This window comes from Malania oleifera, chromosome 1, assembly GCF_029873635.1.
Source record: "Malania oleifera isolate guangnan ecotype guangnan chromosome 1, ASM2987363v1, whole genome shotgun sequence".
Taxonomy (NCBI): domain Eukaryota; kingdom Viridiplantae; phylum Streptophyta; class Magnoliopsida; order Santalales; family Ximeniaceae; genus Malania; species Malania oleifera.
Window position 1 is genome coordinate 2,448,612 of NC_080417.1, and position 13,355 is coordinate 2,461,966.

General features: G+C 37.9%; 1 protein-coding gene across 3 annotated transcripts; it reads left to right on the forward strand.

Moving 5' to 3' along the window:
• The first annotated feature begins 619 nt into the window (after window positions 1-619).
• On the forward strand, window positions 620-12,154 carry LOC131153629 (KH domain-containing protein HEN4-like). 3 transcript variants are annotated; one of them, XM_058106076.1, is made up of 8 exons: window positions 620-1,548; window positions 2,697-3,140; window positions 3,271-3,546; window positions 4,540-4,836; window positions 4,984-5,066; window positions 10,764-10,875; window positions 11,505-11,679; window positions 11,767-12,154. In XM_058106076.1, exons 1-7 carry the CDS (start codon window positions 676-678, stop codon window positions 11,634-11,636), a joined length of 2,217 nt encoding a protein of 738 aa, XP_057962059.1. In that variant the 5' UTR covers window positions 620-675; the 3' UTR covers window positions 11,637-11,679; window positions 11,767-12,154. The 3 variants fall into 3 exon arrangements, with proteins under 3 accessions (XP_057962059.1, XP_057962049.1, XP_057962067.1); XM_058106066.1 differs by having other exon boundaries at window positions 11,505-12,154; XM_058106084.1 differs by lacking the exon at window positions 10,764-10,875 and having other exon boundaries at window positions 636-1,548; window positions 11,505-12,154.
• Window positions 12,155-13,355: the final 1,201 nt, after the last annotated feature.

Sequence of the window (13,355 nt, forward strand, 5' to 3'; positions counted from 1 at the left end):
GTGTCAAGGGTATCACACCTCTTTCAACAAAAAAACACATGTCTTTAGACAAGTTGGCATCACCTATCTAAACACAAAATCCCATGTATATTTTTCCACAAAATCCATTTCCAATGACATCATTGTATTCCCACGAAATGATAAATTCTCCTACTTTTGAATTTTCTAATACGTGTATATTTGAGAAGCTTTTGAACTTTTATTCAAAATAAAGTAATGTTATATGACATCGATCCATGATAACATGAATCCACGTGACAGAGTACTCGAGAATAAAATAATGAAGTCATATGAATTCATAATGACACGAATTCACGTGACATAGTATCAATGAATATGATTGTACTATTACACCTATTGATATCTTGTCTTGTGGATTCGCATCAACATAGACGCACGTATTTTAATATTTGTTCTTAGTAAAATTTTTTCTTTTAAACATTTTGATTATTGTCTTAGGAAAAAGTAGAATTATTTGTATAGTATAATCTTTTACTCATTGGAGTTGAATTTTAAAGTATAATAATTGAATGTAATGCAATTGAAATGCAACAAATAATTTAAAATTTAGAATGAGGGTTTGATTTTTAATATAAAGTTGGAGGAAACAATAAACATTGAACGGGAGAAAGAAAGTGACGCACAGTGACGCAACACGCCAACACCTATGGAGAAATGGGGCCATTCCCTGCGACCCAACGCAACGAATCTCCTATGAAAGTGCCATGCATCCGCCGCGCACTTCCACACGGCCACGGTGCTCCCTCCTTCCTCCCTAAGCAACCCCACTCTCCGCCCGATGCCACCCAGGAGCCACCTACCTCTGCAACCCACCACCCATCACTAGAAGAAGAAGAAGAAGAAGAAAGAAGAAGACCCAGATTGCTCTTTGCCCTCCTCTTCATCACTATCAGAGAGAGAGAGAGGGACGGGGAAGCTATGGCAGCTGTGTCTCCCTATGCGCCGTCGAAGACACTGCAATCAGCTGTCTCCAAACCGCAGGACCCGATAAGCCACGCCGCCGGAAACGGCGGCCACCGGCGGAATCTCCCGCCCATCACCGTACTTCTGGGTCAGACCGCGCTCCGCCTTCTCTGCCACGTGGCCGCCATAGGTGGTGTGATCGGCCGCTCCGGGGCCATCGTCAAGCAGCTGGAGCGCGAGTCGGGCGCGAGAATTCGCGTCGACGACACCGTGCCCGAGTGCGCGGAGCGGGTCATCACTGTGGTCGGGTCTGCGCTCTGCGACCGGAAGGTCACTCTGAGAGCCGCAGGCGAGGCAGATGAGGAGGAGTGCGAGGTGTCGCAGGCGCAGGATGCTCTGCTCTGCGTTTACGATAGGGTTTTGGAGGTGGAGGCGCGCATGGAGGGCGGCTGCAGCGGCGTAACTTGCTGTAGGTTGTTGGCGCAAAACGGACAGATTGGGGCAGTAATGGGGAAAGGAGGGAAGACTATCGAGAAAATGAGGAATGATACTGGCGCAAAAATTAGGATCTTGCCTGCAGAGCAGGTTCCCGCATGCGCCACTACCGGCGACGAATTGATTCAGGTGAGGTTTTTGTTTACCTGCTTTGCGACCCTGTTTGGATTCTCAGAAAGGGCGAGAAAAGATAAAGCAGAGTGGTGGAAATGCTTGTGGAATGAAGCCTTTAAACTTTTTTTTCGTATTATTTCTAGCTCTCCCTTTTAATTGGTTAAAACTTCTGCCGTTTGTGTTAGAAAAAAAAAAAAAACTATGATTTAATGCATAATGGAGAATGGGGATGCTTTTAATCAGCCATTAAAATGGTTTTAGATTTTGAGACACAGTAGGCTTTGTTTCCCAATGCATATGGCTGGGTCGTTAATGGAGAAGATATAGTGGTGGTACCCGATGGTATTTAAGGATGCTTGCTTTAATGGAAAATATTTGAAGAAAATACTTTCGGCTGAGAATAATAATAATTGTCTGGTTGAAAGAGAGATTTTCTTTCCCTCTAAATGAATACACATTGTTAATATTTGATAAATTCCATTGTGAAATACTCTTAGGTTACGTTTGGAACCATAGATTTCAGATCTTGAATTTGGATGGATTTTGGATCTTGAATTTGAATGGATTCAGATAAATTCAATACAATTTTGTATTATATCTCTTTCAAGTTCATACAAATTAAAATCTAAAGCTTCTCCCAAACCCACCCAAAAGTATTTTAAATCATTCTGTCACTTTAAAAAAAAAAAGAAAATTCTTGCACGTTAATATATTCGTATTGTTGGGGACATCCCAAGTACCATCTGTAGTTTCATATAAATAATTATATTTGTTGGACTAGTGCAATATGTAATCCATTACTAGTTGTAGGATGTTCTAATTTGCTGTTTTTTTTTTCTTTAAGAAAATGCTACAATATGTGCGTTGGTTCTACTCTTGCTTTTTTTTTTTTTCCCAAAGAAAATGGAGAAAAAAGGGTTGGCCTAGCACACAAGGCTGCATATTGCAGGACTGCAATACCAGTTTAGGTATTTTGGAATTTGGATATATTTTTTCTGTTGACAAATGAGAAAATCCAATGTGATGCTTCAGATTTCAAATTCATTGGGTAGTTGGACAAACCTCAAAAATGCATTTGAACTTGGCTATTGTTCAATATTTATCTTATTAAAAGAAAAAATTTCTTCATTTCTGATAAGAGAGCTTGTTAATTATTGTGGCAGATTATGGGGGCCATTTTGGCAGTTAAGAAAGCACTAGTTACTGTTTCTCGCTGTCTTCAGGAATGTCCACCATTAGATAAAGCCCCAAAACATGTAGGCAGACCTGTTGAGGTAGCTTCCTATGGGGACTTTCCTGATCCTCATGTGGAGTTTCAACCACAAAATAACTCCTCATTACCATCTTTGCCTGGTAATTCCGTGGATTATACTTCTGGCAGACATCCATTGTCGACAGATTTTGACAGAATCACCAACCTGGATGCCAAAAGTGGGCAACATGAAGTTAAGTTCAAACTTCTCTGTCCTAATGGTGCAGTTGGAGGTGTTATTGGCAAGGGAGGGGCCATTGTCAAGGCTCTACAGAAGGAAACGGGAGCTTCTATAAATGTTGCTGCTCCGTTTGTTATGTCAAGTGAGCGTGTTGTCACTATTTCTGCACTGGAGGTTTGTTATGCTACCTTTATTTGTGGAGGTTCTACTATGTACTCACATTTTCCCATTAGTTGTAGATGTACATGCAATTCCCAACCTTGTATATCATATCTTATAGTTGTCATATTGGCTTACCTTGTAGAACTCAGAATCATTCTACTCTGCTGCACAAAATGCCGTTGCTCGAGTTTTCATGAGAGCTATAGAGGCTAGCATTGAAAATGGGCTTATTTCTGCATTGAATAAGGGGGTAACTGTAACTGTAAAGCTTCTAGTTGCATCAAACCAAATCAATTGCTTGATTGGTGAAGGAGGTGTGGTGGTTTCAGAAATTAGAGAAGCTACTGGTGCTGAAGTACTGATATTGGGAGGGGACCCAGTCCCAAATTGTGCTTCAGAGAATGAAGAAGTGGTTCAGGTGCGACAAATTTTAATTTTCATATCATTTTGAATAAAAATTACAGGGGAAACTTAAGGATCACCTGTACCATGTTTTTTCAATTCAAATGTTTAAGTAACCTTGATTTAAATAGTCGTTGTCGTGACCCATTTTACTATTGGTGTCAACATTTCTTATCTATATTGAAGAAGGATTTCGGTATACATTTTATGGTAGCTCATCTCCACCTTGTTATGGTAGAAAATTTTTTAAATTGTGTAATTTTTGACTGCAATTTCTTTCTTTTCTTGCCTTTTATTGATTCTGTTTGGTAATTATAATGGAGGCAAGATTTCATTTTTACCAAAATTTCAGCTTGCTATAGCTTACTTGTTTTAGCATTACTTGAGATTTCAACATTTCGGAATTTCCAAGAATTAAGTTAATGTTGATTTAAAAATTATTAGACTTGATGATTTCTTAAATTAGTTGACTTCCTGTTCCCAGGGCTAAATCTGATATAGAAAGCCAAAGGTTATATGTGCTATAATAGTGGGTAACTCCTAGCCTCCTTGGGCTGTTTGAGCATTTAGAATAACCGTGAGTTTTTCCGTAATTTAGCAGCTCACGTTGCAGCCTGGTCAGTGGTAGACCCAGAAATTTTCTCCAGTAGGTATATATGCTTGCACAAAAAGAAATAAAAATATAAAAATATACAAATTTTGGATTAATATTTAGTTAATCTTATTATTTTATAATTTTAGTGCTACCATATTTTTAATCATATTATTTTATAATTTAATATTTAATGCTTGGTTTTGCAAAATCTCAATGGGGCCAAGTCTCTCCACTGGGTGTAACCTGTGTCACCATTGAGCCCAGTTGCTTTGCATTTTATATGCAGCTCAGGTCTAGGGAACAACAGCCAGTAAGAGAGACACCTTTTCTGCAATTTTTATTGGCGCCAAACTTTTGGCATATCCAGGAAGCTTCATAGTTCATACATGAATGAAAATAACTTTTTTTTGGCAGATTACTGGGGAGTACGAGAATGTACAAAGTGCTCTGTTTCAAATCACTGGTAGATTAAGGGATAATATTTTTCCGGGTAAGTTGCTCAATGGAACAGGACCTAGGAGCTGTTCTGCGATTCCTGATGTCTCTTCATATGAAAGAGCTTGGGAAACAACCTCTACTGGATTTTCTCAATCTTTAGACCTTTCTTATTCTGATCAAGAGACTGCGTTAGCTCGGAGAATGAATCATCTTGCAATCAAGCAGAAAATGGGTGGTCCTCCTACTATTTCATCAAAGTTGCAGCCGTCACAGGTGAAAAACATTTCCCTATTTGTTTTAATGTCTTCTTTTCTTAATATCATTTTCTTCAGATATTTTTTCTATCAATTTTTTTCTTCAGCGATTTAGATCACTGTCAGCCATCAAGACTAACAGTGTTTTGGGTTGCTATAATTGCAGACAATGGGAAGAGGGAACACAACAGCCTTGACAGATGATGGAGGAGCCTTTAAAACTTTCAGAGGTGGTCTAGAAGTTGAGAGGTCAGTATTGCTCAATTGAGGGGCAGTTGGCGTTTTTATCAGTTATTACTAGTAGTGTGCCCGTGCTATGCATTGGGTGCATTTAAAATTCAACCTATTGCATATAAATTAAAATAACAAACATAAAAATATGTGTATATAACTGAAAAAAAACATAGTGATTAGGCAAAAACTCTCAGCTGATCCATATACCCAGTGTCTAGCTGAATAAAGCCTAAAGACCTTGACTCACATGCCCAACGTTGACCCCAAATTCACCCTGACCCACATGCCCAACCCTGACCCCAAATTCCACCCAGGTAAGCTCAAGGCTGCATGTTAGGCTCCCAACATCCAAAACCCAACTTTTCACTCGACCCACATGCCCAATGCTGACTCCAAATTCGACCTGGGTAAGCCCAAGGTCATGTGTCCGGCTCCCAACATCCAAAACTCAACTTTCATATATTTATAGATGTTGAAGGGGAGCCTTGGCGCAACAATAGAGTTGTTTCCGTGTGACCTGGAGGTCATAGGTTCAAGGCGTGGAAATTGCCTCCTGCAAAAATGCAAGGTAAGACTGTGTCCCATAGACCCATCGTGGTCTACCCCTTCCCTGGACACTGCGCATTCAGGAGTTTTGTGCACGGGGCTATTTTTTTCCTATTTTTGCAAACGGAAGTCATGAACAGGCTGTTTTTTTCCTATTTTTGCAAACAGAAGTCATGAACATTCTTAATAAGCTCTTCGCGAAAGCCTTGAGAATTTAGTTCCAACAAGCTGGTTATGCAAGCAGTTGTATGCCTGGCCTGAGAAACAGACTTTTATATCAATCTAAGTCATAACAGCGTTGCCAATACTTCTATGAAATCGGGCCATTTCCGGTAGAATTTTTATGAAGTTCCTCTATGAACATAGATCTTAATTGATGAAAGTGGGAATGGAGTAAAATCTAGGTTAGAACTATGGAGAACAACTTTAAAGTTTAGAGGTTCTAGGATAAGTAGAAATAAGATATAATATACAATATGCAATTTTTCGTTATGTAAGGAGGAATAGTGGAGATAAGATTGAACTTGATAATCAAGATATTAATAGCACTAGCAAATTTTTATACCTTGTCTCTATTATGCAAGTAGAAGGAGACATTGAAGATGATGTAATAATACATAGAATTAAAGTAGGTTGGGTAAAATGGAGGAGTGCTTCGGGTGTGCCATGTGATTGTAGAACACCTTTAAAATTAAAAGAAAAATTCTATAAGACAGCTATAAGACCAGCCATGCTCTATGGATTAGAATGTTGGCAACTAAGAAACAATATGTGCAAAAAATAAAAGTTGTCGCAATGTGAATGTTAAGGTGGATGAGTGGTATAACATTTAAATATTAATTAAGGAATGAACATATTTGCAATAAACTACGCGTAACGGTAGAAGATAAGATAAGGGAGTGGCGACTTAGATTGGTTGGGTATTTGAAACACAAGCCAAGTGTCATGGGCCAAATAGTTGTGTGGTACTAGCTAAAACACTCATTCTTAACTAGTTGGCCAAAAATTACCGTGGTTTACTACAAGAACACATTCACAACACTTGAATGAGAAGTAAGTGGAAACAGTAAGCAATTTATGAAAACAAATGGCAAGCAAGCGGTAAACATTGAAACAACATGATTAATTAACAATACATTTGTAATAAACAACGTGCGTTTAGCAAGGAAGGCAAGTAGACTAAACACGATTAACAAATGCTAGTAAGTTTTACAAGATTGATCTCGAGGAGATGCCAAGTTGTAAATTGAGGATTTTAAAATGTTCTATCCAGAAGTTGTTTGTGAATCTTGAGTCTCAATTACTGATAATGTAATGGGGAACACTCCGATGCTTGAAAATTTGTGCTGTCTCCTCTACTGAACAGTACTTTAGTGTGGGTATGAAAGTTATGTACTTCAAAAACCTGTTTATAACCACAAGAATAGACCCTGCATCATCCATTTTGGGCAAGCTATTGACGAAGTCAAATGAGACACTCTTCCACGGTCTAGTTGGTACTTGAAGGGGTTTCAGCAATCCTGCAATCTTCTTCCACACCACCTCGTTTGCTAACAACTGAGACAAGTTAGGGTATACTTGACAACATTATCACACATCTGTGGCTAGTAATAACTTTGCTTTAGCAGTGCCAAGTGTGATGCCATCCTATATGACTTGCCCATATGGTATCATGACACTCTCTTAGTAGTTTCTTCCTTAGATCTCCAACGCAAAGCACAAAAAGTGGTTACAATGTGTAACTAGCAATCTGTATTTTAGCTAGAATTGGCATGTTTTGCCCTCTTTCGTCAACTTTATGAGGTTTTGGGCAATTGTATCTTTGGCAAGGTTCTCGTCAATGCTTTCCTGCATTGTTGTGGTAACCTTACTTACTATCAAGTAGGTTACCATCTATAAAACTACAAACTTGACCTTCCTGCTTAGTGTACCTGTGACTTGGTTCATCCACCCCACTTTGTGCTCCAATAAGAAATCAAACTTCGCTAGAAATTCTTGCGAACGCCCCTACTTAGTTGACAATTTTGGCAATGTAAAGAAGTGATTGACAACCAAGTTATTTGTTCTCACAACAAACTTTGACCCAAGTAGGTAATGCCACCACACACGAAGGCAATGTGTCCTCGCTAGCATTTCTTCTCTTGAGTTGTGTATTTCTACTCCATTAAGTTTTTGGCTGTCGTATGCAACAGGATGCCCATCTTGTAACAAGATTCCCCTAAGGGCATAGTTTGATGCATTTTTTTGTACTTCGAAGGGTTTCATGATATACGGAAGAGCAAGTGTCAAATCTTGCATCATGGCATCCTTCAAGTTGTCAAAAGTTTCTTGACACTTCTTTGTCCAATTCCGCCTATGATCCTTCTTCATGAGTTCTATCAAAGGAGCATTCCTCCTTGAATACCCCTCTACAAACTTTCTGTAATAATTGGCAAGTTCAAGAAAGGAGTGCAACTCCTTCACTCTTATTCGGATCTTCCAGTTTTGAATAGTTATCACCTTTTCCAATATCAGGTTTTTCATATCCATTCGAATTTGACCTTGCTTAATCACATAATCAAGAAATTTGATGTTCTGTTGAGTGAAAGAACACTTGTCTCTCTTTACACAAAGGTTTTTTCCTTTCAGCTTGTTGAACACCTTATATAGATGCTCTTTATGTTCTTCCAGAGTGGAACTGTAGAATACAATGTCATCCAAGTTTACCACGACAACCATGTTGAGGTACTCATTAAATACCTAGTTCATTAAGATGCAAAACATCTTTGATGCATTCGTTAACTCAAAGGACATCACCCAGAATTCATGTGCCTCACACTGTGTCACATAGGCCTTGTCTTCGGTATATCACTATCTACTATCCTCACCTGATGGTAGCTTGAACTCTAAGTCAAGTTTGGTGAAACACTTTCCATGACTTAGATGATCAAACAAATCAACAATCTGTGGAGTAGGGTACTTGTTGCGCATAATCACCTTGCCGAGTGTGTAGTAGTTCACACACATCCACATGCTCCCATAATGTTTCCTCTAAAACAACACCGGTGCTATGAATGATGCTTTGGAAGGACGTATATAGTCTGCTTCTGATAACTCATCAAGTTGTTTCCCTACCTTTGCTAACTCTGGAGGCACCATCCAATATGACACTTTAATAGGTGGCTTAGCTCCTGGTAACAACTTGATTTCATGCTCCACACCTCGTCGTGGAGGCAAGTTGTGAAGTAACTTGTTTGATATCACAACTTTATACTCATCCGACATAGCTTGGATGACAGTAGGCACTTGCTCTTGGCATACACCTTCAGATACCATTAGCATGGCTATATAAGTCTGTTCTCTCCTCTTCAATCCTTTCTTGAGTTGCATGACAAGAGGGAACTTCTCATCATCTTCTTTCTATGCAACAACGACTCACACCATGCAAGGGTGGTCTCCCATCAAACGAAGTCACAAAGGGAACTGGAAAACGACATTGATACCACCTTAGTCTTCGTTAAGAATTTTCATTCCAAGAATCATTTGAAAATCACCTGACGACACAATTATGAAATTGGCACGTCCTACCATTTGTCCAAGCTTTACAATCACTTGCTTGGCTACTCCTAGAGTAGGCTAAGCTATAGAGTTAACTGCTTTCATGCTTCATGAATCCTTCTCTAAGGTCAAGTTGAGTCATTGTGCTTCTGCTTGTGAAACGAAATTTTGGATAGCTTCGGTATCAACCATAGCACGAGTGTTCTTTCTAGTGATCCGTAGATCCATAAACACTAACCCACACTAATCTTTAGCTTGGGTAATTTTTCTCTTTTGTCTGCCTTTACAACGCATTGACTAATCACATTACATCCATCCTCGGGGCTTCCTCCTCTTCCTCATCATCTTGTAGTGCCCCCTTTGCAATGAAAGCTCGTATGACATTGAGTGATGATTGCAAGGGCACTCGGCAACTTTGTGAAGGCCTTGACATAAGAAGCTTGTCATCTTACTCTTACGATTAGGTGTGTTGAATGATCAAGATGACAAGGCTTTTTTGAAGTTGATGCCTTGGTATTGGCTCCCTTGCTTTTGTGTTTGCCCCTCTTGAAAGACATATTGCTATTTCCACCTACGCCACTTTCTTTGGATGTTGTGGTACTCTCTCTAGCGTAGTTAGTCAATGGTTCCGCAATAGCTTGTGTGATAGGCAAGTGTTGAGTTGTTTGTTAATGAAGTTATGTCTTTGTCCACAATTTTAACCCCTCGAAAAAATAGAACAACTTGTCTTTCCCCGACAATGTCTCGAATATTCAATATCAAAGCAAAAAATTGTTTCACTTACTCCTTGATTGAACCATTGTGTTTAAGGTCTCTTAGTTTATGTCGAGCATTGCACTCCACATTCTCAAGAAATAATTGTCTGAGGAGTCATACTCCCCATTTTACACTAAGTCTTACACCCACGAAAACATAAAACCTATAACCTATATTACTATTTACATGATGGTAACCCATCCCATGCACACAAGACAAGCAGTCACAGGCAAACATAATGCCCTGAACACGCTTGGCTTATGACACCAAGCTATGCACCTATGAGGAGCATTGAGTTAGTTATTGTTAATGTTATTACAAAGGGTAGGAGTAGACCTAAAATAACATGGAAAGAGACAGTATGAAGGACATCATATTTGTTGAGCTAGCTGAGGAAAATGCCCTCAATTGGGTGAATTGATGGAAAAAGATTCTTATAACTGACCCCACCTAGTCGGACTTCAGGCTTCTTGTTGTTTGTAAACATAGAAAACACACTTCAAAAAAATTGCTTTTTAGTTAGTTTTTTAATTGGATGATTGGGCACCGCCTGCAATTGTACTACCACTGCCACTAGCCCATTTTGTTTGGATTTGAAATGGGCACACCAGGTTTATGCAGGCACTCAATGTGAGTTTAAAATATTTTCTAATTATAATTTATTTTACTTGGTGAATAGGATTGTGATGGCATTTTACACTGAAGTGCAGTGTCCTTATTACATGCTTTATCAAATATCTGCTGGCTGCTACTTTCTCCCAACATACAATCCCTTTGATCATTTGATATAATTCTCTCAACTTGGAAGGGATGCAAAGTTCCTGTATTTATTTGCTTCTATCCATGTTTTGACTCTTTCTTCTGTTCGTGCAGTGAAACAAAATTTGCTGCTGTAACAAATACAACTGTGGAGATTTTAGTTTCTGCTCATGTTTTTGGGTGTGTGTATGGTGAGGATGGTAGCAATCTGACTCGTCTGAGACAGGTTAGGCTTCATTATGTCTTATTTCCCTTTTTCTGATAAGGGTGGGCAGTAGGGAGGGAAGGTTTAGTTTAGATCCTTTATTTTGTGCTTGGGTTGTTTTGTCTTTTGCTGGTTGCCAGTCAACTTGGTGATTAGATTGGTCAGATTACGATAGAAAAAAGAGAGACACAACCTATATTTTTCTTTTAAGGTTATAAGGTGATTCCATGTTACTCGATTAGGTATTTGGTACAAATTGTGAATGATCTTTTAAATTTAAATTTTAAACTAATATTTTAGCCATTAAAAATGGCTAGTCTTAACATTTTCAATATACAAAATACTAGCACAAGTGCAAGACATTGGGTATGTGCACTGGTCAAAACCACACCGATCAGTCAATAGTTCATGCAAGCGTGAGAACATATATGCCACTTGTTCAGATAAGATGGGAGAGTTGAATGATACCCTACAATTCTTGTCATCATCATTATTAATCGTCCTTTTCTTTCTTACAATTGCTTGAAGGTCTCTTACTGATTGTTGTTAATTGCCATCTGTTTTTTTTTTTTTTAATTTAACTTCTATGAATCTGTTTGATGTCTCTTTTTTTGACCACTTCTGTTTATCATTTGGTTCTCTGGACTTAGATTTCGTGTGCGAAAGTTGAAGTGAGTGATCCTTGTCCTGGTGAAGGCAATGGGAAGGTCATCATATCTGGAACACCTGACCAAACACGCGCAGCACAGAGCCTGCTTCAAGCTTTCATCCTAGCTGGGTAGTAATTTTTGGATCACTGGCCTTTGTTCTTATTACTGTCAACAGGTATGATGACAGTGATGGCCATCGCTTTTCTCTATTTGTTCATGGGAGGAAAATAATCTTAATGCATTCCTCAAAACTATTTATTAGGTTCCACATCGAGGGGTGTACTCAAGTGATTAGTTCTCTTAGCAAAAATCGATTGTCAAAATCACTTTCTGATGCTTTGCTGTAGTTTTGATCTCCTCTCCCAGTGTCGTGCAATGTTATGCATGCTTAAAACCCAACCCAGACTTTGGCCTCATGGTTCGCCGTATGCCAGCTGGGGTTTGAATCCTCAAGGCGGAGGAATTAGGGTTGGGAGGAGCTTTTAGGACTTGTAATTAATGGTGCTTCTGGGACAAATGTAGATAAAACACTTGTATTTAGAGTTTTGAAGAATTTTCTATTTTTGGAAGGTTGGTACATTTTCTTAACAGGCAACCACCTCCCATTCTAACTTCAAATATTAAAACTATAGAGCTCTAGTCATTACTCATTTACTTGTATCTCTCAAAGACGAACTAAGCAGTCTTTAGACTTTGTCGATTGAATGGGCTCATACCATTCCATTTGTAGCAAAATTTGGTGTTCAAAAAATTGGAGAGTTCCAGCAGACACGCCCTTCCTCTGATCACCGCCCCGTGTCCATGAGCATTTTTCTGTTCTAGGTTAAACTATTAATATGCATTACTTTTGAATATCATTTTCACTTGGCTCAAAGTCCTTACTTTTGTACCTTACTTGCCATTAAGTATTAGTTACATGAATTTATTGTGAAAAAGTATTAGAAGCCAAATACAAAGAACTCGACGCATGCTAGATAACTCTATAAAAATGTTTTAAAAAATTTCACGACAATTTTTTTTTATAAAGAAAATGCTATTCACATTTTGATCCCTTGCCAATGGGGCATGTGAATGTATAATGGTGCAGGCCTAATTATTTTTATTTTTACTTTTATTTCAAAGAAAATTTACATGATCGATACACAAATTTAGAAGTCGTGTTGTGCATTTCTCTATCAACATAAATTAAAGTCCGATCTGATCTAGAATGAAATTGAAATTATAACCCTAATTTTAATATTGATTTATGGTTTGTATGAATGAAGATGTAATTGCATTGTAGGTGGAATGGTAATTTTCCCATTCAATAAAATGATGATTTCTACTCTTCTGCACAAAACTACAATAACAATACCTACAACAATAATGATAACTGACTTTTATCATCTTTCAGAAATAAAAATATTAATTATTACTATTATTAAAATTTTAAACTTATTATGATCCAAAACTATAAAATTTTTCAATTAAATATAATTTTAAATTGAAGTCATGTATTCAAATATTGCAAAGTTAAACAAGTTTGTCGGCTGTGTAGAAAATAACTATTTTTTCATTCATTGGAGCCACAATTTAAAAATATTACATTAAAAAGAAATCGAAATTGTGGTTCGTAAAAACATTCTATGTTATTTAAATTTTAGTTCAATTCTTTAACCTTGATTCTATTCTCTCATTCTTTTTCTATTTTGATTTTATTTTATGAATAGATAGGTGTCTTCTATCTCAGTTCTTAGAATTAAGATTTTTTTTAATGATCTAGAAAGTATTTTTCTAATCTACTACATAAATGAATCAGTCATATATAAAGTCATTTGGTGATATCTTTGAATTTTCTTAAAACTTGTCTAA

Coding starts and splice junctions, on each gene's coding strand:
- LOC131153629 (XM_058106066.1), top strand. CDS start 676: ATGGGGCCATTCCCTGCGACCCAACGCAACGAATCTCCTATGAAAGTG. Junction 3,141..3,270: donor TCACTATTTCTGCACTGGAG/GTTTGTTATGCT, acceptor CTTACCTTGTAG/AACTCAGAATCATTCTACTC. Junction 3,547..4,539: donor AGAATGAAGAAGTGGTTCAG/GTGCGACAAATT, acceptor TTTTTTTGGCAG/ATTACTGGGGAGTACGAGAA.